This window comes from Drosophila innubila (assembly GCF_004354385.1).
Source record: "Drosophila innubila isolate TH190305 chromosome 2R unlocalized genomic scaffold, UK_Dinn_1.0 1_C_2R, whole genome shotgun sequence".
Lineage (NCBI taxonomy): Eukaryota > Metazoa > Arthropoda > Insecta > Diptera > Drosophilidae > Drosophila > Drosophila innubila.
The window spans coordinates 13,053,964-13,081,254 of NW_022995374.1; the positions used below are offsets into that span (position 1 = coordinate 13,053,964).

A 27,291-nucleotide genomic window follows, 5' to 3' on the forward strand; every position below is an offset into this window, starting at 1 on the left:
ATTAAATTGTCATCCTGCCAGATAGTTGATTAGCTTTAATCATAGAGATAGGCGAGGATTGTAACCAAAGCTGCATATCACAAAGAACTCCGTTTATTTCTTGTTATTTACAATGTCAATAATTTTGTTTCAGCTACTATCTTAAGTTTAATTCCTTGAAGTAATCTATTTTTTTTATTACAAAATTTGTACGTAAATATTTGAACCATTAATTATGGGTTTGAAATGAGAAAAAATGTCAAATACAAGAGAAGTAAGAATTTGGCCTCCTCAATAACATACATACATTTGTATTTTTATCTCCATGCTGTGATCTGAGAGATCTCACAGAAATCCACCCCATAAAAACGAAAATAAAGGTAAATTGAATTTTATTGTTCATTTTCATTGATTAATTTTAGCTTAAGTCTAACTAAAGTTTGTTGTCTTTATTTTTATTATTTAATTTTAAATAGTATATTGTGTGTGTATTTATTTCAAATTTGCATTGCACGGCTCCAGACAAGCGTTAATTTTCTTTTGAGATTCCAATGCTCGAATGAAGCTGTGCAAAGGCATTTAAGCTAAATTACTTTGAGAATTAATACAAGTTATTATTATATTTGAGTGCTGAAATGGGCTGTCCTGCTTATAGATAGTATTAAGATATTGTAGTGCAAATAGTTGTAGTTAAATAATGACAAGAAAAAAATTGTACAGGAAATTCAACTAAGAACAAATAAGTGTGGCAGGTTTTTTGTTTTCGTATGTTTGGAACTAAGTAAGTTTATAAATATTAGAATACAAATATCACCTGAGCGTCGGCTGCTGCATTCGTTGTTAGTTCGAGTTTAGTTTTTATTTAAATTACAGTTCTAATAAGTAAGTTAAATGACTGCACTACGAGAACGAACGAGACGGCGTTAAGAGTTTCTGATAAGAATCGAGGGATCCTACACCAACTGGAATGCGAAACAGAGTGTGGGTAGTCTGGCAACGCCGAATTGGCTGCCATTCCGGTCAACTCTGCGACATTAGCGGGCAATAGTCAAACGTCAATTGCCCGGTAATCTCTGCACATAGGAAAGTGGAAGGGGGTAAGGTTGGTATTCCAAAATAAGAATACTTATAAAAAATACTAAACTTAGGCAGCTGCCGCTGCACAACTATTGTGACCTTAAAGACTAAATTGCTCCCAAACTAATCGCGAGACATTTTTGACAATTGACTACCGCAGTTTGGCATCTGCTTCTTCTTCTTCTTGTGCTTCCTCCTCTGCGCGAGTATCTTATCCTGGTGTTAATCCTCCTGGACTGTTTATATTTAATTGAATTTTAAACACTTTGAGTGTTTCATTTTGGAAAAGTTTTTCTTGTTTTTGAAATTTTGAATTTTCTGATATTTTTCTTTGTTGCACATTTTAACTACTGTGCGAGAAGGCGGTATTTGTATATGGACCGCTGTAAATGGAGCTGCCTGAATTGGATACCGTCTTGGTGCTACGACGTGCCATAATGCAGAGCACGGCGGCAACCACGGCCAACATGAGAATGAGGCCAGCAATGGCGATGGCTATGGCAAAGGTGCGTTGCGACACGCACAGAGCATCCTCCAGAGTCTGCAAATAGAGATCAGATTTAGTATATGAAAGTTACCAAATAATATTAGGTACACACCAATTTTTTTAAAATCTAAATTATGGCTTTGTAAAATTTCATTCTTAGTTATTTTATTTTGCTCCGTTTAGAATAAACTCACCTTCTCTTTGAACACCGCATCCTCGTCACTGTCATTGGCATTCTCATTCTCATTGACATAGAGGCCGGAGAAGACCTCAATGGTAGCTGGCATAGCGTCATCATCTTTGCCATCGCTTGCCTGACGCTTGGGTCGCTTGCCGCTGCACAGAGGCGCCTCCTGGCAGGTGGGATCCTCAAGAGCGCAGAGCCGCACATTGCACTGATAGTACACGGAGGTGGTGTAGGGGAACTTGTGCGCCGGGAAGGTTACATTAGCCGCCAGACGATCCTCGGTATAATTGAACTGACCCATTATTTCGTTGTCCATGGGACAGCTATCCAAAAACAAATAAATATCCAATGAGTAACTAGCTCCCATTCATAACAATATTGGTAACTCACCCATCTTCGCCCACCAGACGCTGCTCTCCCCAACCCAACCCGTCACGTACAATGCAATCCGTCACGTGCAGACCGTAAAGCTTCTGTTGATCAATGCTAATCACAATGGTCAATGGATCGCCGATCTTCACATCATCCGCAATCTTGTGCTCCTCGTTGTAGATCTTCATGTGGCAGCCGGGCATGGGAATTTCGTTGTTATTCACTTCGTTATCATCGTCCTGTGCCGCATTCACATCCACATCATAGACATCCTCCTCATCGAGGTCATCATCGCCCAATCGTTGCTTATCCAACGATCTTCCATAGTCGCGTCTGTCATGCTCATCACTGCGGAATGCCTGTGGTTTCTGGGCATGCTTACGCAGATGCTTCTTGGGCTTCACTGCCGCATCGCGACTCTTGTAGGCACAGCGCACATGGTAGCCGCGTCCCAGATCCGTTATCAGTTTCAGATGAGGCTGCAGCACAATTGTGTTGAAGAACTCAATGCCACCATCATCCTGCAAAGATCATATAAAACGGGAGCATAAATAAATAAGGAATTTATAATATAAAAATAACTAAATAAGAATCGATTAGTTAACAAAAATAATTATAATATAAAGGATATAAAAACACTACAAAAAAAAGAACATTTTACATTTACTTTCCCATATTTTTCCATTATTAAATTTCCAAATGTGTCAATTTTTAATGATTTTTGTATTATAAAAAAAAATAAAAATAAATGTAGTTATAGTTATAGTAGATTTTTTTTTAGTAAATCTTAGTAAGAGAAGTTATTCTATATGCAAAAGTTAGTTAAGTATAATTATAATAAAATTGCCACCTAGACAAAAAACACTGTTTAGGCTATATAACAAGAACTTAATGAAAAGATGATTTAATAAAAAATTTCGAAAGCTTTTTTCAAGACTATAATTAAACACAGTTTGAAAAATTTCTTTCAGTTACAGCTTGGAAAACAAAAGACTTAGGCAACAAACTTGCCTGGCACTTTGTCTGGCTTCTAAATGGAATCACAATGCTGACAATGCTAATGCCCAAGAAGCCATATTAGCAAACCCAGACAGAGATTCAGCAGAGCCTGTTAGACAGCACAACACACACACACACACATGCATATATGTATTTATTTTCCATGTATGTGAGTGTACTTGTACATTGCCTCATTATGCATACAACAGATTCACGCTTGGCTGCACCTGCAAATTGCCGCCTTTGCCAGTGAGCGAGAATTTGATGTTGGCGACTCCGTCTTTAGATCACGAGCACTTCCTGAAGTATTTTTGCTGTTTTATTTTTTTTTTCATTTCCATAGAATGGTGCTAAAGCCATGCAGCCAAGTGTGAAGCATTCTGCCAGCATGTGTTTTAGCCAAGTTTTGTAGCATCTTCACAGAAATTAGCAAATGTTTTGCGTAATGAATTTTAAATTAATTCTTTGAAATTGAAATGGAAACTGAATGTTGCAAGTGTGGCAAGTGTAGACGTACTTCCGTTGCATTGCATCAGCATCATCTTTCATCTTTGGCCCGTTGTTATGGCCAATTTTGTGTTGCCCACATTCACATTCTTGCCACTTTTCCTATACATAACGGTGCTTCTCAGCTTGTGCTAATTTTCAGTCAACACGCAGAAGAAGAGGAAGCAGAAGCATACACTCATACACCCATATGTGAGTGCTCGTTGTGAGTACTCAGTGAATTGTTAGCGTGGAAGGTAGAAGGTAGACAGGTAATGATAATGGGCCAAGACGCGTACGTGACCCGTTCGGAAGTTTTATTTTTTATATTTTTGGTAGCTTATAATTGGGTCTATACAGATTTGGGCACGGAAATGCTACAATTAAGTGTCGACGTCACCTGTGGGGCATGTTTAATTGCCTATGGCCCTGCTCCATTCAAAACTGATGACACCAAGTAAGCTGAGTTTTTAAAACTGTCTTCCGTCTTGTAAGAACAACAACAACAATACGAGTTATGAGAACAATTCTCAGCATCAGTAAATGGAGACAATGGGCTAATAAAAAGCATCATAAAATGACATTTAAGATTTTTGAAGAGCCAGATTCTAACGGTAGACTCTGGTCTGACATCTATTATGTCATTATGACACTTCTGTGCCGTCGACTTGTCGCTTCAGAAGAGAAGAGATTTTGTAATAAAAACCAGAACCAAAATTACTGCTTCTCCTTCTTCTTCTTCTTCTTCACCTGCAGTCAACACTCGTTGGACGAGTATGTTAATTAAATAAAGAATTAAACTTATGTAAATTCGGGTCAACACTTATCTGTGTCGTTTATTCTAACGAGTTGAAAGATTCATAAGTGTCATTCGACAACGATAATATTGCTGCAGCTGAGCTTCAGTTACGTGGGCGACACATTGCTCCAAGCTGACCTTCACTCCAGCCATGACAGCAGTAGCTATAACTATAGCTTATAAAAATATCAATAACAGAAACAGAAACAGAAATAAACACACGTTTACATATGCACAGTGTACACTTTTGGCATTTTCACGGTCAATGCACGAAGGCGTCGGCCAATGAACGTATTTAAATGGCCGCCGACGTTGTTGGACTGGAGTTGAATCAGGGATAAAGAGAGGGGAAGAGTGTGAGCTGAGCTGAGATGATGATGTTGACTGTGACAGCATTTCACTTGGTCAGAACTAATCGATTTTAGTTGATGACCATCAGTGTGAGTTTTAGTCAAAAGACTTAGGCAACAAACTTTATATTTAATTAGAAAAAAATCCAAAATTGATTTCAGTTCTTCTTGTGATGTTTCACCTGCTCATCAGCTGAGCAGTAATTATAATTTAATTTTAAATGTTTTGCGCCCTTCACACAGCACGCATATATGTGTGTGTGAGTGTGTGTGTGTGTGTGTGTGTCTGACCCTGTGCGTAATGGTTTATACAGAAAAACAATTAATAAGAATTCCTACAACGTGAATGCTCGTCTTAAACATACCCTGTTTGTGTGCTTAAAGTTTATTTACTACCATAACTACTACTGAAAATAATACTACAAACTTTAACTATTTTTACTGTTATTTGGCCTTCACTGACTTCTACTATTTCTACTACCTTTTAAACTGCACTGACTTCTACAATGTCTAATACCATTTCGCCTATGCTGACTTCTACCTACTTATTACTTTTTAAAATACCACTGCTACTAAAACCTTTATTACTACTCCTACTAGTACTATTACTACTACTACTTTTACTATTGCATACTACTAGTGTTGTTACTACTATTTCTAATTTTATTGCTTCTATTGTCACTACGATTAATAGTGCAAGTATGACTCATAATACTATTAAATCAATTATTTCAAAATAATTAACAATTTTAGAAATACTTTAATGTTCATAACGATTCAGAAGATTGCCTTGAAACTTAAAAATTACTTTAAATTATTTCTGATTTTTAAAAAAATATTTACATATATTTATTACAAAAAAAAATTGTAAATATTTAAGTGTTATATGACACTTGATGTGCATTAGCGTTTAAAAAAGCTATTTATAGTTTAAATAATTGTGCTTGGCATGCACAACACCAACAAAAACTTCAACCAACAACAATAACTGGCGACATAACAACAGGGTCATATTGAAGCCACAGTTGAAGTCAATGGCGTGGCAACTTTTTGCGGCTGTTGACATGCGACTTTTTTTACATTAAAACTGCAGTTAAATATGGGCATGCATAATTACACACTCACACAAACACACACATTGTATGCAAATGTGCATTTACTCAGCTCATCTTTTTAGATGACATAAGCTAGCATCCTGCCCCGATGACCACAAAGATGACATCAACAGCAGCTCAGCCAGCAATTGCCTTCACTTTTAATGACAAACCGACAAAAGACAACAAAAAAAACTACATAAATCTTGTCTTATTGATTTTTCCATTATTAACGAAGGGTAAACAACATTGTTGACAGTTAATTTTTTATTTTCATTTTTTGTTTAATTTTCATTTCCCATTTATTTAACGGTCGTTTGCAGCGTCAAGTACCTGGGACAAAAGACTTAGGCAACAAACGTGGTGAGTGGACAAAAAGACTTAGGCAACGAACCTGGTCAGAATGGAGTTCGTGTCCATGTGGCACATAGACGTACATAGTTATGTTGCCACATGTTGAACGGCAATTAAAATTGGCAATTTGAAAAATGGTGTCAAGCCAATCGAGCGAAAGGAAAAAGCTGCCACAATAACAACAAAATTACAAAACTGTTTGCCCCAATAAATGCTGGGAAATTACATTAAATACAAAAATGTAACACAATGACGACATATAAATGCGTGAGTGTGTCTTTGGACGTTTATGTGTGTGTGTGTGCTGGTCATAAAAATGTCGATGCGTGTTATTTAGTTGCGAGCTGTAGCTAACGTTTAGCTCGATGAGTGCTAATTGAGATTTCAAAACATATATGAGCTGCATCTGGCTATAAACGCTCGTAAATCCACGTTATGGCCCAATAAATAAGTCAACTCCACATATATGGGGCAGTATCAATGTTGAATGTGCCACAGCTGTGACTCGAAACTCAAAACTGATATTTTTACGACACTTTATTGGTTTTCTCGATTAGGAACACTTCTGCACAAATTTGGAATATTCGATATTTGTATGCGCCTGGGATTCGTTGATTGAATAAGCTAGAATTTGGGTTTGAAATCCATGCAGCTTGATACTTAAAGCTGACAACTTCTCTGACGTTAAAAGAAATTCGTCCTGGAGAGAAATAGTTAGTTAAAATTTTTAAAGGACTCATATATAATACACAATATTAATCAAAATATTCATACATACAAGGGAGTACACAGAACGAAAATAAGAAGGTCGAATTCTGTATTAAAATCACTGTAAGAATTTATAAAAATCATTGTATATAATGTATATCTCACACATGCCCCACCTATCCAACTATATTTTATCTGCTGCTCAATCAGACAGTTAATGATGCACTTAATCAGCGTCGTCATCAATATTGAATTGAATGCCAAAGAGTCACAAGTCCAAGTGACTTCATGTGCGTCAATTGACGAAGCCAAGTTAAAAGCGATGCGCAAACTGGCTAATCATCATCTTGCCATATAGATGATGTTACCTTGTAACCAATCGCCACTGCCTTATAAGCTGTTAATGACTTTCTGGCCAAGATAAAACACAATTAGCATAAGCCAAAAGGCAGAACCAATTTAAATAACATAACATATTTTATGATATAATCAATAAGACTTTCTATGTTCTTAATAATCAAGATAACATTATACAATATGAAGGAAACAGTTTGAAATCTTTATAATATTTTGTTTTTTTTTTTAAAATAGTAAATATGAATTTCTATTAACTTATACTATCTGTTCGATAACTTACCGATAACTTACCTTGGGCATCGTGTTGCAGCTGCGCAGCGGCAACTTGTATCTCAATGGACCACTGTGATCTCTGCAAGGATGAAATTTATAGATGAATGTTGATTGGACGTTCATAACTTTCATGTTTGTGTGTGTGTGTGTGTGTGTGTGTGTGTGTGTGTGTGTGTGTGTGTGTCTTGCACTCACCTGTACTCGCTGAGGCACGTCGAGTTCTTGGATAGACCTTTCGGATAGATCATGCCACTGAACAATCCCGTCTCGTGATTTGGTGGCGCATCTTTAATGCTGATCAACATTGAGCCTGACAGGCATTTAACCCGCACACTCGGCTCAATGGTTGACTGTTTGCCTGGGGGCGTGGCCTGTGCCGAAGCCGTTGCCGTTGCCGCTTCCGCCTCAGCCGCTGCGATGGCATCGTTTAGCGAAAGAGACAAGAGTTATGAAATTTAATTTTTGTGTATGGACCAGAGAAATGTTTATGCTTAAACTACAGTTAGACAATAACAATAACAAAGCTAAAGGCGAAGCTGAAGTGAACTCAACTAAGTTGAGGATGCGATGGGGGCGAGTTAGAGATGGGAGCGTGAGGATATTTGAATTTAACATAAAAGAAAGAGCTGTTTTTTAACCTACATCTTAGAAAAATAGGTTTGTCAGATCAGAATCGATAATAAATGCGACTTTTTGAAATAAATACGTCAGTAAAGTCAAATGATCGTGTTATTTAATTCATTAGTGATTATATGATTGATTTCTAGCTACAAACGTTAACATAAGCTCGTATTAAACTGATTTAAATCATTTAAAAGCCTTATTAATTTCAAGTATAGGTAAGCAGACCATCAATAATTAAATTTGTTAGCTTTCAGCAAAATATCTAGTTTATTTCGTGTCACGAGAAACGCACGAGACGCGCCCAGCTTTAGGCCAAAAGTCTTTGGCATAAATCATTAGGCGATACACGAATCTGCACAGAGAGAAGAAGACAGAGAAGTTGAGCTTGAGGCCAAGACAATGGCATAAAAGATGCCCCTGGGAGCCGAGGACAAGACGCAGCTGCAGCTGCAACATGGCAACATGGCAACATGCCGGCTTGCAACTTGCGGAAGCAACCGCTGCGACAAACATGAACAACAATAACAGCAACAGCTAAAAAAAAGCCAAGTTAATGACATTGAAAAGCCATTGATAGAGCCACTGGAGGCATTAGAAAGATGCAAGTTCCTTGAACTTGCCACCATGAGAACCTTTAAGCTGCCACAAGCTGTTGCCGTTGCAGTTGCAGCACAGCTTGTGGTTTAGCTTAGTTTGCCAACTAGAAAATAAAAACGAAATGCAGAGCAAGTAATTGCAGTGCCAAGAACTGTGGCAAGATTCAAACTAAAAACTTAGTTCCAGGGCTGCATACGAATTCGAGTACATGCAGCACGACACCTCGCGTGCAGATTGTGCATTCCCCTTGCCACATGCCACATGCCCCAAGCTGTTCATTCCTCGTTCCTCAACGATTTTCATACTTTGTTTTTTGTCTTGCACTTCTTTTGTGGCTCAAACACACGGCGTGTGCTCGTCTCGCACGTCTCGCAGAGTTCTTGGCTTAAATGGAGTTTGGGCCTTAAGAAGATGGCCGTTGCCTTTGCTTTAGTTCAACGAACCTTCCAGCAATTCGCATCAGTTAGTTTTGCTTCTATTCCTATTCTCCCAACTCCAGTTCCAGCTCCATATGCTGCTGGGCAAAGTAATTGCATGCAACTGCCAACTGCCAACTCAGAGCCGGTTTTTTCCTGTTGGCCTAAAGCTTAACCATGGCTAAGTCGTTCTGGATGTCGTTGTTGTTCTTTGCTCTGCTTGAACTGCTACATTAAATGTTTGATGTATCTTTCAGTTATGTATAATCTTCTAAAAATGCACAAGCTGCATAATCAAGTAGACCCTATTTGATTCTTCCTTTCTCCCTCTATCTTATATAATATAAATATATATAATATAATATATATATAAATTCACTGGCTAACTATTGTTGTAGATACTTTAAGTCTCAGCAACCCTATAGGAATAAATTCAAAAGCTTTTTTAAATTGTATTTTAAATTGTACTTTTTACTGCTTAACTAAATTGAAAGTATATTTTTTATCGATGGACCAACAGGTTGAATCCGGAAACTCAGTTGAGGTTCCACAACTGAATCAATCTCAGCTGGAATTCAGATCCGATGGAAATCCGGCTGCAAGTAGATCGAACCTAGCGGATAAGTTGAAAACTTTAGAAAAAGATGAGCTACAAACTCAAGCTCAAATGGAGTACATAAATATTAATTCTTTAGAAGATTTGACTGCAGAGCAGTTACAAAACGAAACGGATCTCAAGGAAAAACCAGTCGAACAGAAGACGGAACTAGAAGCTGAGGCGCAGCCTGAAGAAAAGCAGCTCCAGCTTGTTGGCAGTGAGAATTCTACCGAGCAACGGACTTATGTTAATCAATTAATTGAGGATATATCCTTACCCCGAACAGAAATATCCGAAGGCATTCTCACATCGGATGAAGAGAGTGAGGTAAGAAGGAGCTACTTAACAGTTAATTTATGAAGCTTATTAAATACCTTTCCAACTATTTACAGACAAGTGACCGACGGGTAAATCCATTGATATTTGTAAGCTGTTCATATTGACATCCTAATCCTTTGCAGCTGCTCATCAATTTTGAGGCAGAAGATCGCAACTCAGTTGACAGCTACACTTTACATCTGCTAGAGTAAGAACCATTTACCTTCTAGACTCTATCTATTATTACACTGATAAAAAAATGTTCTAAAACAAGATTTTGATCTTAAAACTAAAAATTTTTGGTCTAAGAAATGCGTCTAGAACATAAAATTTCTTAAGTAAGAAAAGACATTTTGGTTTTAAGAACATTTGGAAAAATACCAAGCTCTTATTATAAGAATACATGTTCTTAAAATTTAAGTCCAGAAATCATAAAATTAGAAGTGATTTTAAAGTTTACATTTTTTTATTGTTGTTTCATATGAAATAGTACATATTTAAAACTTCCTAACAATTTAAGATTTTAATTCTTGTATTAATATACTTATTTTTGTTATATTAATATTCTTATTATTATTAATAAGGTCTTAACTTGTTCTTACTTTAAGAAAAAATATTTGAGATGACTGTAATTGGTTTTAGAAGTTGTTCTTTTTTTTGGAGTAGCCTTAATAGTTTTTTCTCCTCTACAGTCCTTTGACAAATTCACAACAGCAGCTGCAGTCTTTGCCCCTTAATGAATCCTACAGTTTGATGGACAAGATTGATATGAGTGGAGTTTTGGACGGAAGCAATAATCTTTATAACAGCACACATCTCGAAGACAAGCTGCTCTCTGTGATGCAGAATCAGGACAACTGGGATATCAAGGTTTATATAGGCGAAAACAAGTTCTACTGCCAATTTGTCATCCTGCAAATGTTTTGCTCGACTTTCTTGCACTGCAAGGTGGAGGACACATACGTGATTCGACTGCCCGAAAACATGGTGACGGCCCAGGCCTTTAATATCATCTACAAGTGGATGCTTCAGGAGAAGCCTACAGAGGGCAAGAGCTTGAGCAATCGTTGCCTCTTCGAAATTTATAAAACAGCCGAGTTTCTCGGCATCGCCGAGCTGGTCGATTCCATCTGCAATACTTTGGACATGATTAAAATTGATAACGAGGTCTACTCTTTATTGCCCGATATGTCCAACGTGGACTTGCCTGACTTTGAGTACCTCTTCCTCTCGAGAATCAGTAGATTCTTTCTTACGCTCGTTTCGTCGTTGGAATTTGTGGAGATGTCGCCTAAATATATTAAAAATCTGCTCAGCAGCCATTATTTGGGTGTCAACAGTGAGATTGAGGTGAGTACTCGTAATTTGTATGCTCTACCTAATCTTCTACTAATCCTATATTCTTCTCTAGGTTTTCTATGCTTTAGTGCGTTGGTTTAGCCACAATTGGCCACAACGTCAGATCCATGTGCCGAATTTGGTGGGCGGTGTGCGCTTCGGTTTGCTTCCTCCAATGTTTCTACGTTTCCTGCAGAATCCACAGAGCACTCGGGTGATGCACTTTATCACAAGTGTCCCGGAGGTTAAGGATATGATCAACAAAGCTTTTGTGTAAGGAATTAGACTCTAAATCGGTACTCGATACTCCCCTTCTCGCTTCTGCTTTACTCTCTACTGCCTTACTCGCTACTTTGTGTTTGCTATAGTTCCTTACCTATTCGCTAGTTCCCTAATAAGTATGCCTCTACTTGTTACTCTCCTAGTAGCTACTCTTTACTCTATATCCTCCTTGCAATTTACCTGCCCGCAACTTCCTCGTTACTGCCTACTCTCTACTTTCTATTATTCTATTATATTCTATTCTATATCCTAATCTCGTCAACCTCAAATCGCTACTCTCTTCTCGCAACTTCACCATTCGCTAACTTATACTCGTTACTTAATTTTCTCTACTCCCCATTAGTTACATCCTTCTCGCTACCGTCTAACTTTGATAAACTTAACTCGCTACTCCTTTCTTGGAGCTCCTACACTCGCTATTTTCTACTCGCTACTCGCTTTTTTCTTCTCGTTAGTTACTTCCAACTCGCTACTTTCTAATCTCGCTCTGTACTCGTTACACTCCACTCATTACACTCCACTCGTTACACTCCACTCGTTACACTCCACTCGTTACACTCCACTCGTTACACTCCACTCGTTACACTCCACTCGTTACACTCCACTCGTTACACTCCACTCGTTACACTCCACTCGTTACACTCCACTCGTTACACTCCACTCGTTACACTCCACTCGTTGCACTCCACTAGTTACACTCCACTCGTTACACTCCACTCGTTGCACTCCACTCGTTACACTCCACTCGTTACACTCCACTCGTTACACTCTTCACCCAACTCCTGCTACTAACTAACTCCAATTCCTGTCAGCTTTGCATCTGCGGAGCTGTACTGCAAGGATCTCATCTGCAAGGACCAGATGCTCTGTCAGTTGCCCGACTACAACATACCCGAACCTCGCAAGTGGATCTTCGATCGCAAGTGTCCCTATCACCACAATCTCATCTGCAGTCAGCGTCAGTTCTTCACCTACGATCAGTTCCTGGTGTATTTGGAGACGTTGCATCACACGAAGCCCAGCCATTGGAAGAGACTCAAGTACCTGGAGGATGGTATAATTTGCTGTCCACGTTGAGCGTGTCAAAGGTTGCAACATTGCCACACTCACACACACGCACACACACAAAGGCAAAAAGACAGCGTCAATGTGCCGCAATATTTGGCCAAAACGAATGCCAAGTTATTCAATTTTAGGAGTCATCATATTTTAATAAGACTGCTAAATGCGACATGAATTGACTTTTGTTTGCCACGCGATTATGTGACTAATGCTTAATGTTGTTGTTGTCTGGGTTGTTGTTGTTTTTTTTTAGAGTGTGGCAACAGTTAACGAGGTAAACACTTAGACAACACCTTCACTTTTTGGTCACAGTTGCGAGTTGTGAACAGGAGCAGGAACTACTGTCAGTTACCTCTTGTCTGTTACTGACTTATGCTCGACTATGAGATATCCTGTAGGCTGTATTATAACCTGTTAAACTTCAAGCTTCATAGTTAAAGATCAAATCATTGCTTAAAAAAATTTCTTATGTAATGTCAAATCCAGCAGATGAATCAAATATTTTAATATCTCTTAAATTCATTATATAGAAAGGTATTGATTTGAATTTTTATGTGCGTACACTTTAGCACACTCCTTAACTAATTTCAAAATTTTATAACGATTTAATTATAGAAACATAAGTTATTGGCTGTAAGCTTAGTTAGTATGTGAATATTCCAAATTCTACGATTTGTATGTGTGTGTTTTTCTGCTGATAGGGTATCTCATTATCTAGCTTGTGATTAGCATTGTATATAAAAGAGTTTTTTGTACTTACTCGCTGAGTTCGGGATCTGTGCACCATGTGTCGTTAGAGCTGCAATTGTCTGCAAAGAAAGTGGATAGAGAATGCTCATTAGTAACGCAACGGGGACAACTGAGGATGATGACATGGGCCAATGCCAACATTAATGGCCAAGGCAACAGCAATGGCAACCCATAAAGCTGTTGACATAAATCACGATCGAGCCGACATTAATGCCAGACTAATCTATGCAAGTCTCAGCTCCTTTAATTAAAATTAGAAAATGCTACAAAATGCGGCAAGATTTTGGTTTCACTCGTGCTGCGTTAGAGGGAGAAGGCTAGAGATACAAAGCGGGAGATATGAGAAACAATATTCTCACGATTCTAGAAAAACTTTCGCCAACAGCAGCAACTCTCGCGCCAGGTTAGAGTTGAAACTCAAGCTGAGACTGAGACTGAGACTGCGTTGATGATGATCATGCTGAATCTCAATCCCAATCCGAGGCTGAAGCTGCTTAGAATCTAAGCTAAGCTTGTTGTTGCTGCTGTTGTTGTGCCACTTTTATTTGGCAACTTGGCACGAACACGAACACGAATCGATTCTTTTTTTTTGCATACGGGACGTGTGGCAAGGAAAGAGTAAACATGCCCCAAAGTGTTGTGGGGGCAGATTGATGTTGAAGCTGTTGCCGGGTTCTCATATTCAGGTTAATCGCCTGGCCATGCAATTGTCATTCATGGCCATAATACTGGCTGGATGCGGCTCACAACTGATTGATGTCTGGCTTAAAGATGGCTTGACCAATTTTATAGCCAGTATAAAGCTTAAAAAAATATGTATTTTTAAAACTGCTAATATGAATTTGAACACTAAAAATGCTAATATTGAAAAGAAAAAACATAGCAACAAAAAACTAGTAATATTGAATTTGGAAAAATTTTGGAAATAAATTTATTTTTAGCTTTCGATTTCTGAATAGTTTTCTTTCTTCATTTTTAATTTTTTTTCATTATTAATAATTTTATTGTCAGTTCATTTGTATCTATTTTTGTACTTCTTAAAATTTATTTGAAATTTACACTAGTTACCATTGATAAATTTGATTTTAATACTTACGATTAAGTGCAACGCGGTGCATATAATTTGTGTGTTTGACTTCATTGTGGCAACTGCAAAATAGGGAAACGATGTGGAAAGAGATTAATAAGCATAATTTTTTATTTATTTATTTTCTTTTGAATAGCGTAAATTTAATTTGCTTAAAAAGAAACCGGTTTCATGATCTGCACAATCCGATTACATTATGCTAAATCACAGCCAAACCCAAAAACGAAAAAAAAAAATATGTATAATGAATTATTGATGTCTTCCCTCGTTGTGTGTGTTTTTCGCCCAATTCACAATCCCCGAGGCGAAACTTTCAACAGGCAAACAACAGAGGCCCTCGCAATTGGGTCAGCTAAGTGGCAAGCAGAGGAAGAGGCTGAGGGAGGATGGGGAAGGGAAGAGAAAGAGAGGTAGAAGAGGAAGAGCATTCGCATGTTGCGTGTGTAACTGAAAAATGGGTTGAAATCAGCATAAAATCAAAGAGCCCAGGAAGCAGGCTTAAAAAGGCGCTGAGACAGGGCCAAGTTGCAAGTCAACAAAGCCTAACGAGTTGTTGCATGCCACATGATGAACAAAACAACAAACAGCAAACAGAAGCTGCAACAGGCAACTGGCAACAAAAGCATTTGTTGTGGCAACAACCAAAACGGGTATTAAACACATATCAATAACCAAATAGAGCACATGATAAGCACTTTTCTCTCCCTCTCTCACGCTCTCTTTCGCTCTCTCTTTCTCTCTCTGTCTCTCTCTCGCTTCCTGCATGGTAATGACGACTGTGAGAATATTGATAGCTTCCAGTCATGGCCAGGAAGGAGACGTCGACAAACGGCAATTGTCAGATCATTATCAGCTCGGAGCTCGGTAAACCCGATGCGACCTAAAACCGAAACAACATGCGGCTTACATAGATGACCAGCCAGCGATAAAGTGCCGACAATGATTTCTGGTTAACGTTTTTGATACCCTGCAATCAGTCAAGTTGGAAAGAAGGCTAGAATAGACTTCAGTAGAGAAATGTAACAATCAAAAGGCAGGTGTATCCTGTACTTATAAAACTGAGTACAGGGTGATTGCTAGTCGAGCTGCTTTCATCATAACACTGTCTAAAGCAGGGACCATAACTCTAATGAGGAATAGGCAGAAAAAAATCACATTTAATGCTTATTTAAAGACTTATTTTACAAATAAAAATATTAAATTTGATTTATAAAATAAAATACTTTAAATAACCATTAAAATTTATTTCTTATAAGTCTCAATTAAAAGTGTATAAGCTGTTTGATATTAAAAAAAAATTGTTTACATTCCAAACAACAATTTAAATTCTTCTTAGGGTTGATATTTTGATCAATAACGATTATTTTCAGTCCTTGGTCTAAAGAAATTTTGTTGTAACAGCACTTAACTACAGGGTATTACTCAGTCGATCAGTTACAGCATTGAACACTCCCATTTGCTTCTACTACTTTATCTTTGTTTACTGTTTGGCTTCCAACACATTTCATTCACCAGTTTATGATGTCACAAGATGCCAGACACACTGATAGATGAACAGACCGACGGACAGACAGACAGACGGACTAACTGACAAACGGACAGACTCACCCAATTGAGATGCAACCGCTTCGTTGATTTGATTGCCGTTGCAGTTGTTGCAACTTGCCAGCGCTGTAATCTCTTTAGGATTTCGGTTATTATTTAAATTGGGTCAAAAGTCTCTTGACAAATAGCTGGCATTATGTAGTGTACGAAATTCACCTCAATATTTATCAATTTAGCACCACTGTGCAGCCTACACGCTCCCGAGTTTTCCAGCTGCTGTTCAACCGCATTGACACAGTTGTAGCTATCAACTGAAAGCCAGCAAATGCAAAATGCTAACTAATACTTACACCAACAACAACAACAATGTGTGCTGAGAGCAGACAATGAACACAGTGCAGTAAATTAACTAAAATTAGCCGCATGACGTAAACTTCGCTTAGCGCAAAAATGTCACTAACTGAGCAACGCCAGCAAATAAAAATAGTACTCAAATAACTACAACAAAACAGCAAAAAAAGAAAAGCGCAGCTCATGCAGGTAAAAAAATTAAAATCAAACACAATTTTAAATAAAAATACGTTCAATGGAAATTATGAATAATGAACTCTTGATTGGCATCTGCTCTCTTTACCCAGTTTTGAGAGTTCAGGAAAAAAGAGAGAAAAAAATGTGATTCACAATTGCAAATAAAAAAAAGTCAGACTAACAAAATGGGAGCAAGTGACCTTCGAATTATGGAGGCAGCTCTGAAAATTGCACGAATTTCGAATTGCACGAGCCCATACAATGTTTGTGAATAAATCTCTAATTAAATATGAATACAATACTCGCAACAATAACAAGTAAGTTAAGTTTGAATATTTAGGGAGTTATGGATTAACAATTCAATAGAAAAAGGTACTTACAATAATCAAATATTAAATATAGTATTGACAACTTATTTATTTAAAGTTCGCCTGGTATTTTAGCCAACTTTGCAATCTCAAGCTAATGTTTTGTTTATTTGTTAAAATTAAAATTCAATGTATTCTCAGACATTATTGTTAATGATGTAACATGTAGTCTTTAATAATTTCCTATTAATTAACAATGTCTTAAAAGAATAAAAAAATCTTAAAATTAGTATTTATTATTATTATATTAACTACTATTACTCAATTTATTCCCTTGACAAGCTGCAATTTGGTATATATAGTTAGTTATCCAAATGATATGCATGTCTCCCACTTTTAGCATTAAGTTTTCATCATGAAATCATTGAATTGATCAGCGTCATCGGTTCGATGAGTGCGCTCAGCTGTAACGGATATTTATATGCGATTGTCAAGTGTCGAATTCGTTTGACACACATTCCGTAACACCAACAACGACAACAACAACAATAAATACAACAACAAAACCTTAAAACTAAACAAACACGAGTAAAAAAGCCGACAAATGGGCCGTGCAACTGAATAAATTAAGCAAGTTTTGCGTGCACGCGGCAAGAACAATAACAACAACAGCGGAAAAAACTAAATAGATAAAAAGGAGAGACAATTGAACAAACACACATATTTGTTTAAACAATTGCATTTTCATTTACGAGTGTATTCGTAATGTGGCGACTAAATGACCTCGCGTGTTTCCATTAACATTTTCATGCCCAACGCATAAGCAAATATGCAAAAAAAAAAAAATACAACAACAACCTAAAGATTTTATGGTTTAATTTTTGTTTAAATTTTAAAGCTTTCTGCTTGAGCAAAATTGAAAGGAAAAACTGTAAAAACTAAAAACTGTTAAAGCATCACACGTAATTGTGCGTAAAATATGTGTGTGCTTTTTAATTTTCCAGCTCTTTTGTGCTAATTGAGCAGCAAATGGTCGTATTAGGGTTAAGTTAAGCTAAAGTTAGACTCAGATTAATCAACTCGTTATCTAATTGCGGCATCTGAACTAGTTCATTGAACAGAAATAATGTTGCTCCACATAAAACGAAAGACTTAAGGCACAAACTTGGCGCTCTACTGTGACGTGATTAAATCAGAGCAGAGTAAGCAGAAGAAAAGGGGGAACAACAACAAACAACAACATCGATAAGAGGGTTAACTTCATTAGAATAGAGTCGTTGGCTTACACTTAGAATATCACACGCTACCAATCTGAAAATACGGCCATGCAAATTGCCAAAGGCAATACGAAAAACTGTGTTAAGCACACAAACAAAAAACACACACACACACACACGAGCACATACAGGCCCAAGCAGATTGAGCAGAGTTTGACCTATTTGAAATAAGCATCGGCTTTCTGGCCAACAGCCAACAGATTCTAGCAACTAACAACTTTCAGTTGTGGTTAAGCCAAGTGCCATAAAAATGAGAAATCTTTGGCAATCATCGCTCAATCTCCAGCTCTACTCCTCTCCTCCCTCTCTCTCTCTCTCGCTTTTGATCAATGCGTATAGCTAATTTCGCTGCAATTTTCATAGAAAGTAAGTTGGCCAAGACGCAGCTTAGCTGCATTTGTGACTGCTGCATTGTGTTCTTAATTATGGTAATTAATGAGGAAAAGGGTCAATACAATACAACATCCAGCACGTTGTGGTCGCTGAAAAGCGCATTAAATATATGTTTTTCTATTTGTATGTCTTTATTTTTCTTCTTCTTCTTCTTGACTTTGTTAACAGTTAACAGTTGCTTTGGCTTAACAATGTTGTTTTTGGGGTCAGGCATGGCTTTAATTTCTTAGCTTTGTCTTAGCTTTTACTTTTACCTGCGATACATAGAGAGAGAGAACTTCAAGCGTGTTCGAGTGCTAATCAAATACGTTAAATATCTGATCAAAAATCCAATTGAAGTTACCAATAAAAACTTTCACCTGTTTAGCTATGCAAAAGCTTCATCTTTCAAACGGAGAATTAGAATTTTAAATTTTTGTGCACAACAAAATCGAAGATTATTTATAAACAAATATCTCGTTTAAATGCCAGGTAGCAGTCGGTTGAAACGATGAGACGACAATTAAGTGTCATTTGGCTGCCAGCTTAAGGTAACAAACTTGTGGTGGGAGGGGAGTTGAGGGACAGGGGCTTTGAGGTCTGATCAAAGTTAACGCAGTCAACGATTCGGAACGAACTTTATTTTTTAGTTTGCTAGTGTTCAACGTTTACTTCAAGGTCATTGCAATTGCCCATCCGCCGTCGTCGTCGTCGCAAATGAGCTAACAATGCTTTAATTTGCCATTAGCCAGACAACAATAGCAACAACAATAACAACAGTAACAGCTGCAATTGCAACGCCAACATTAACGTCAATTTCCATTGTATTGTTTAAATTTTCATCACATTTTACCAGCCTCAAATTGACCAACATTTATGACCATATTTTGATGCTGGTGTCAATTGACAATTAACAATTAAAACAAAGTGCTAAAGCTTATGTTAATAGCAGCACCAACCAAACTAAATTATCAAATTGTATAGGCCATCAACTTCTTTTAAGTCAACTCAATTGCAAAATGTCTAAGAGTTATGTTTCAAAATTTGGTCAGAGCAAGTTTAAGTATTTTGTTGGCAATGCAGCAACGAAATTGGAAAGGCTGAGCTCATTAAGTTGTCCTTGTGCAATGCCTAAGATACTCTAGATTACATAAAATAAAGGGGAATTTTAAAATAAAAATTTTTAAATAGAAAATGATAATTTAGAGTTGATAAGCAGCAACACCAGTATTAACTACTGGGCATTTCTTAGTCGTTCAATTGACTGCATTCTGATTATTTGCAGACATGCGTCAATATTTGACTTGGAGACTTGCGTGCATGTCAAGTCGTGCGTCCGTCAGTTGGCCAATTGCAAAACACGCCCGCATTTGGCTTAGTGCGTTAAATTGGAGCGCTGACAAGTTGCCACATCTCGCAGTCTCAGTTTTGTGCCTGAGAAAAAACAAAACCCCAAAAAATACTCAGACTCACACACGCAAACAAAATGCGACCACTGCCCAAAATTTGTTGCGTCTTTTATGATTTGTTTCTACTGTTTCTTCATTGTTTTTTGTCTTTTCGCTACGCAGTTACGTAAAATTTCTACAAATTGTTTTTTGTCGCTGATTTGTCAAGATGTCCAATTTAGCTTTGGCTCAACGCAAAATAAAAAAAATCAGTTATTCAAGCTTATTGAACACCCACAGACCAAGTTCCAACAACAGTTGACGCGCCCTAAGGCGCAGCTTTTTTCCAGCTAGTTTTTTTACCGCCTAGCTTTTTTTTTTTTTCTTTTTTCTTTTATTTAGCTTACTATGTTTCGCTTAGCCAAAATAGAAACACGCAACAAAAATTCGCATTGAACGTGACTTGAGCTCAGCTTTTTAGCCGTAGGACTTGAATATGTTTCGATTTTTATCAACAACAACAACTTTTACAGTTGCCAGACATTTACTTTGCTTTTTTTGTATTTTTTTTTTGCTTTTGGCTTTGGCTTTGGCTTGGCGCCCATTGTCTGAATTTGTTGTTGTTTTTGTTGTTGTTGGCTATCGGCTACCTGGAGCCAATAGCAGAACTAGTTTTACCGATCGCTTAACAGTTCCGTTTTCTGCTCTGAGTCGAATGTTTTCAGTTTTTAGCATTGTTACTGCGCCTAGAAGTACTTAATTTCGAGGCCCCCAGCTATAATGCTGCTGGTCAGTGAGCTGGTCATTTCGATCTAATTGGTAATTGAAACCCTTAGCTTGAACTGTAAAGTAAGTCATAAAATGTATTCCTTTTAATTTAAAAAAAATGTATTTGCAATACAAAGTAAAACCTTAAAAATCAGAATGTAAGACAAGTTTTTTTTTGAACCTGTATCTGATTTTATCTAATCATTTATTTTTAATACTTAAAAATTGATTAGACAAATTTAACTGCTTTCATTGTTTAAGACCATAGTAAAATTATAAATGAAGTATTAATTGTATTTCTGCAGTCACACCATATTGACATGATTTTTTTTTAAAGTTTGAAATTTGATTTGATTTAATATAAACCAAAATTTACACAAAATAAAGTAAAAATCAATGGTTTTAATTTTAACTTACAAATAAAATAATTTAAAAATAAAAAAATTCAAGTTACTCAAATGGCACAATAAAAAAATGCATGAAAAGTATTATTTTATTGCTAAAATTGTCTTTTATTTTCGAGCTGAACCTTTTTTAAGAAAGGGTTAAATATTTGGGATTTTCTACCTGTTTAATTTGGTTTTCTGGGTACACAAAATGAAACGGCGTGCAGAAAATTCAAGCGATGTGGTTCAAAAGTCATGACTTCGTCTAACATGCACTAGTTTCAAGTTGTAGTTGTAATTGTTGCTGTTTTTGTTTTTTTGCCAAGCTGGCAGACAGACAGCCACACCCACGCCCTGTTCGGATTGGATTTGAAAGTGTTTTGCAAACGAATGTACGAATTACAGGCAACGTTGTTCGTTGTTGGCCAGGCTAACCCACACAGTGGTTGTTGCATTAGGTAAAAGGCTGCATTTAAGTCCGTTTGCATTTTGGACATGTTGTACCACCAACAGCAGCACTGAGAGGAGGCTGTACAGAATCTGGCCAGACTACTTTTCATTTAAAACAAACACGACACAACTTATTGTTGGACTTGGCTTAAACCGCAGCGACCTCAGACGTTAAATGACTCATGTGCTACAAGTTAAGCCACGCCTTTGAAATAAAATAAAATACCCAAAAATACAACTGCAGAAATTCGGATTTGCATAATTATTAGAGATTGTGCAGAGCGGGGGCAAAAACCCAACAACGTGCTTATGAGTAATGCGTGCGAGGCAAGTTCGTTGCCTAAGTCTTTCGTTCGATTGCCGTTAGCTACTTGTTACCACAACTGTAAATCAATAGTATTGGCAACAAAAAGCGCTAAAATTAAGTATAGATCGCAAGTTCTTTTACAAGTTGAATGAACCTTTGTCATTTTATTTTTTGCCGCTTTCTTTTGGCGTGTTCATAAGCAGGCAACATGTGGCAGCGCGATTATAAATCAATTATTAAGTTTGAGGCGCAGTTCATGAACATTTGAAAAACTGCGTCATCATTCGGCGAACAGAAAAATATGTTAATAAAATGTGGCCAGTTTTTCCAACGCTTTGGCAGATGATGCCACAAAATGTTGTAATCTCAACTCACTTTTCAAGTGCCTGCCAAAAAATAAAGCTCAACGAAAATAAGAAAAAAAATTAAAGTATATATTCGACTCTCTTGTTTCAAGGTCACTTGCCTTGTGCCCGTTGTGCTTGTTATATAAACAAGTTAAGTTCATTATGGCCAAGAAGTGGCGTATAAATGTGTGTATCCAAACAGGTCTCAGATCTCGACGCTCTTGCCTTTTAATTATTTAAAATGATTTTGTCGACTGCGTTGGCGGCGTTCGACAGACATAATTCCTATATAGAAATCCATATGGTATGTACTCGTATCTATAGATGCTACCCACATGGCGAACAATTTGAAAAGAACTGCGCTCATTTGTTGTTCTATTAGCTCGACGATTGCCAGCAATTATTTATAACAAAAGGTGTTGCAGTCAACACACATTTTCCTGAAAATATTTTGATAGTTAACAACCACAAATTAACCAATTAATAGGCAATGCATCAAAATCAAAGCAAAGCGAAAGGGAGACCTAAGAAAATGAAAGACTCAAGAGATTTTTCATTCAACATTGATGATGCAAGGCGAGAGACTCACTTCTTCTTCTTCTTCATCATCTTTCCTCTCCTAGCTGTCCATCAATCAAATTTTCTAATTGCTTCTTTAGACGCCAACACACACAATACAACACACAAACAACAAAAACAACAATCGGAAAGCAGAGTCATAATTATGGCTAAGACCTTTTCGTTGGCCAAGCCAAGTGCTAAAAGTTAGACAAGCTATATTTTGTACTGTAGAGACTCTGCCAGCAATTGTGGCTAATATTTTAACAACAACCTCAGCATTATGTCTGCCTGAGAAATGATTAATGCTATTCCCAACACACATATACACAACATTTCGAAATGTTTGCCAGCCAATTAGCAATAGATTCCAATACTTCAAGTACATATACAAATCATGTGGGCAGCCAGCACTTGGTTGTAAATAGTTTTCTTGATACATAACTAAGCAAATGAGGGTACTGAGCTCATCTTTGCATTAATATTCTAAGAGCTTTAAGCTCTTTTCCCAGCATTAAGGTTTGTTTGCGGTAGAATTTCTTGGGAATTAAATGTAAATTGTTTTACATTAAAAGTTTTTGTTTAAGTCAAATACGTAAATGCATTAATCTTGTATTTTTCTAAAATTGTATATAATTAATAGAACTTGAAGATTTGGTTAAATTCTAAACTCAATTTATATTTGAACTAGTTTAGAATTATATGAAAGTTGGTGTTTTTATAGAGATATGTAAGCAATAAATTCTAAAATGCTAATACTGCCTAAGTTAAAGAGCTTAAATATATATTATGAAAAGCTTAAATCTCATTTCGTTAAACTAGTTGAGAATTATATGTAAATTATTGATTTTCAACTTATAAGTAAGCAATATATTCTATAATACATCTTAAAGATAATGTAATAATAACTGCCTTATAAGACGAGCTTATAGCTCTGGTTTAAACTTTAGACTATCTTAACACCGGAAAAAGATGAGTTTTATTTAAAAAATGTGCAATTTACTTTTAACTAAGCAAAAAATACCTTATTCTATCGCTTAGAAGCAGAGCTTAAAGCTCTCGATCTCAATTTAACATTAAACTGCTTTAGAACTCGCTGGGAATCTTTGGACAAAGCAATTGCTTGACGTATTTACACTTCCTCTTAGTTAATACCGGGTTGATTCTTGGTATTTGTTCAGTCATTTCCTCAGCCAAGGCGTTGTTGCCGCTTTTCAGATGTTTCTGAGTTTTCCGCTGCGCGCTGAAGCTGACACATTAAAATTAAAATTAAACATGCCGCACATGCAACAGGCAGCAGGCAACAAGCGGATGTCCGTGACGTGGCTATTGCCATATACACGGTATATTGATACAAAATAATAATGCTGCTTGTGGCATGCCACACATGCGTGCTGTGTCATGCAAGCTAATAAGTATTCGGACTTGCCACATTTGTCGCATCTCCATTGGTCATGATGTAACTTGGCGAACTTGGCAACATGTGACAACCAATTTTGGGATGCGACCAACCTTGAGAAACAGGTTCAATGCGCAGCTCGGAAACTCTTGCGACAGGAAAAAACAAAAAAACACAACTAAATGTTGGCTGCTTGACCAAAACAACAAAAAATATAAATAAAACTCATTACATTGAAATTTTGCGCATATGTTGAAAAAGATTTCTTGATATATTCGAGAGAGCCTAAAGTCAAGTCGAGGCGGCGAACCGGTTTTAATGATGAGGACCGCCTCAGACGATTTATGAAGTCATCTTTTGTGGCTTTGCGTTTAGCTCAGCGTTTGCAATTTTGCACACGGCAAAACATCAAATAAAAAAGCCACAGCGCCATATTGAATTGAGTTTTGTACGAATATACATAGATAATATGACTCTATATTGAATAAAACTTGCGTAAAAGACTCACCTTATAAAATTAACAAAACGGTTCCGTTTTAATCTTTCGCTTTTTATTTTATTTGTGGCGTAATCCAATTGGTTATGTTGCCTTTGTTTCAAAACTGTTAAAAACGCTATAGATATTATAGTATACTTGTTTATTTTGCAAGCTTTTTGGTCAAATATGTTATTTTTTGTACAACTTATTTCATTCACATGCGCATAATTTATTATTATTTTTTAACGTTTTTCGCCTTGCAATTTCGACAAATTTGCATTAATTTAAATTTTGGCTAACTTCCTCTTTGTTTTGCTCACATTCAGGCTAGGAAAATAAAGCAAAATGCAATAAACAATGGCAGCAGACTGGAAAACCAAACATAAACTGCAACACTTGAGAGAGCGAATAGTGTTTAAAAGAGTCAAGAAAAGAGTCAAAGAGACTGGGAAAATAAGACAGGGAATTCTCTTTGCATTAAGCAGGGATACAGAGCTTAATTGCTAAAATTGATGTTGATTTTGAATTTGGCTGAAATAATTAAAACACAAAAGACTTAGGCAACGAACTTGTGATTGACGCTCAATTTTCACAATACCCAACCCCCAAAAAAGAGAAGTTTTTTTGATATGGTCGTGATGAACACGGAATTAGCTGTTAGTTCAACCACCCGTTGTGATAGCCAAGGGCAACAACAATCCAATGATACAAAATAAAGGCAACAGACACAACGACAACAATTTCTTTTGTGGCAGAGACAGAGCATCACAAATGCGTTTGCACGTTTGCCATACGTTCCAATCGGAATCCAATTAGAATCATTTTCATGGCATATCAACTGTAAGTATATTCAGTATTATTCACTTTTAACTTCTAACACGTACATGCTCGTTTCTCATCTGTGTGAACGCACAACAACGACGACGATGACGACAACTTGGACTTGCAGCACAACAACAACAAGTCCAACAACAAAACCCGCGCGACGCTGACGGAGCGAATGTGTGAATGTGTGTGTGTGAGTGTGTTTACTTGTGTCTATGTGTGTGTGCGTGCTTATGAACCGCGCTGTGGATGTGTCTCGCACACCGACCTGGCCAAGACTGAAGCTAGCAACGATCGAGTGTAGCGTCAAGACGTTCAAACGGCCAACCGGTCTGAGCCAAGTCGGAGTCACTTTCGGAGTCGCTTTCGGAGTAAATTGGCGAAACGCTCTTTTGATGCAGGCGCCGCGCTCTTCTTAACGCTTCTGGTGTGTGTGCCGAGTGTTGGCAGTTTCAGCACAACAACTTGGCCCACACCGGTTGCACTTGAGCCCTGTTTGCCATGCTCTGTTGACGCTCTTTTCTCTCACCTATGGTCCGAGATTGTCTTTCCTTCTAATGAGTGCGCGACTGCCACATAATTAGAGATTCCAATTCCAGCAACTGGTCAACTGTGTGTCTCCTGCCCGAATCCCGTCATGCTTGGCCAACGCAACTAGCTAAGTCACCACTTCCATAACATTTGCACTCTCCGAGAGTCTTGGCCAGAATCAATGTGTGGGTTGTCTTTGCTGGAATGACTTGATGACGGCATCTGTTCGCTATACACTATATTTTAAGTTTGTGTTTGTCTTATATGAAATCATTGGAGCTCCGAATTCTTTTTTTTAAGAATTTCTAAAACAAAGGCAAAAGAATAAAATTTTATTTATAATTTTTTCCAGGGAATCAAACCGAAACAAATATAGGCTATTTCGGTAAAAGGTTCTATTTTAGTTTTCTTCTTTCGGTTTTGGTTTCAGTACCGGTACGTAACGGTACTACAAATCAACTTTGAAAATTGAATAATAGATGGCTTAAGGTCGAAAACATATCAAATTTTCTATATGATAAAAATTAAAATGCACAATCAATTTAGAGGCCAAATCATGATTAAAATGACAATCCGCTTGAAATTCGGCTATTTATTTATAAAGCTATGAGAGATCAAAGTTTTTGAAAAAATGTCAATGGGTATGTATGGAAAATTGGATGATAGATGGCTTAGGATTGAAAAAATATCAAAGTTTCTGAATGAACAAAATTTTAATGCAGAATTAATTTAAAGGCCGAATCATGAACAAAATGACATTCCGTTTGAAAATCGGTTGATTTTTGATGAAGTTATGAGACATCAAAGTTTTTGAAAAAATGGCAAGGGGTATGTATGGAAAATTGGATGATAGATGGCTTAGGATCGAAAAAATATTAAATTTTCTAGATGAACAAAATTTTAATGCAGAATCAATTTAAAGGCCGAATCATGAACAAAATGACATTCCGTTTGATAATCGGTTGATTTTTGATGAAGTTATGAGACATCAAAGTTTTTGAAAAAATGGCAAGGGGTATGTATGGAAAATTGGATGATAGATCGAAAGATCGAAAAAATATCAAATTTTCTAGATGAACAAAATTTTAATGCAGAATCAATTAAGAGGTCAAATTATGATCAAAATTCCGTTTGAAAATCGGTTCACTTTTGATCAAGTTATGACAGTTGAAAGTTGGACAACTCTTTGACCTAGCAACCTTACCACAACCGTACCGGTACAAACGTTTC

At 37.0% G+C, this 27,291-nt stretch overlaps 2 protein-coding genes across 2 annotated transcripts; one reads left to right on the top strand and one right to left on the bottom strand.

Annotated features, from left to right (window-relative positions):
• Positions 1-354: 354 nt before the first annotated feature.
• LOC117782951 lies at positions 355-25,820 on the bottom strand. The gene is made up of 10 exons (XM_034620070.1): positions 25,590-25,820; positions 24,736-24,829; positions 14,604-14,656; positions 13,505-13,566; positions 7,718-7,957; positions 7,530-7,601; positions 7,261-7,303; positions 2,121-2,623; positions 1,738-2,053; positions 355-1,597 (listed from the first exon to the last, which is right to left on the bottom strand). Exons 3-10 carry the CDS (start codon positions 14,646-14,648, stop codon positions 1,400-1,402), a joined length of 1,479 nt encoding a protein of 492 aa, XP_034475961.1. The 5' UTR covers positions 14,649-14,656; positions 24,736-24,829; positions 25,590-25,820; the 3' UTR covers positions 355-1,399.
• Positions 9,653-12,926, top strand: LOC117783308. The gene is made up of 6 exons (XM_034620662.1): positions 9,653-10,084; positions 10,150-10,164; positions 10,219-10,283; positions 10,768-11,425; positions 11,487-11,686; positions 12,508-12,926. Exons 1-6 carry the CDS (start codon positions 9,668-9,670, stop codon positions 12,770-12,772), a joined length of 1,620 nt encoding a protein of 539 aa, XP_034476553.1. The 5' UTR covers positions 9,653-9,667; the 3' UTR covers positions 12,773-12,926.
• Positions 25,821-27,291: the final 1,471 nt, after the last annotated feature.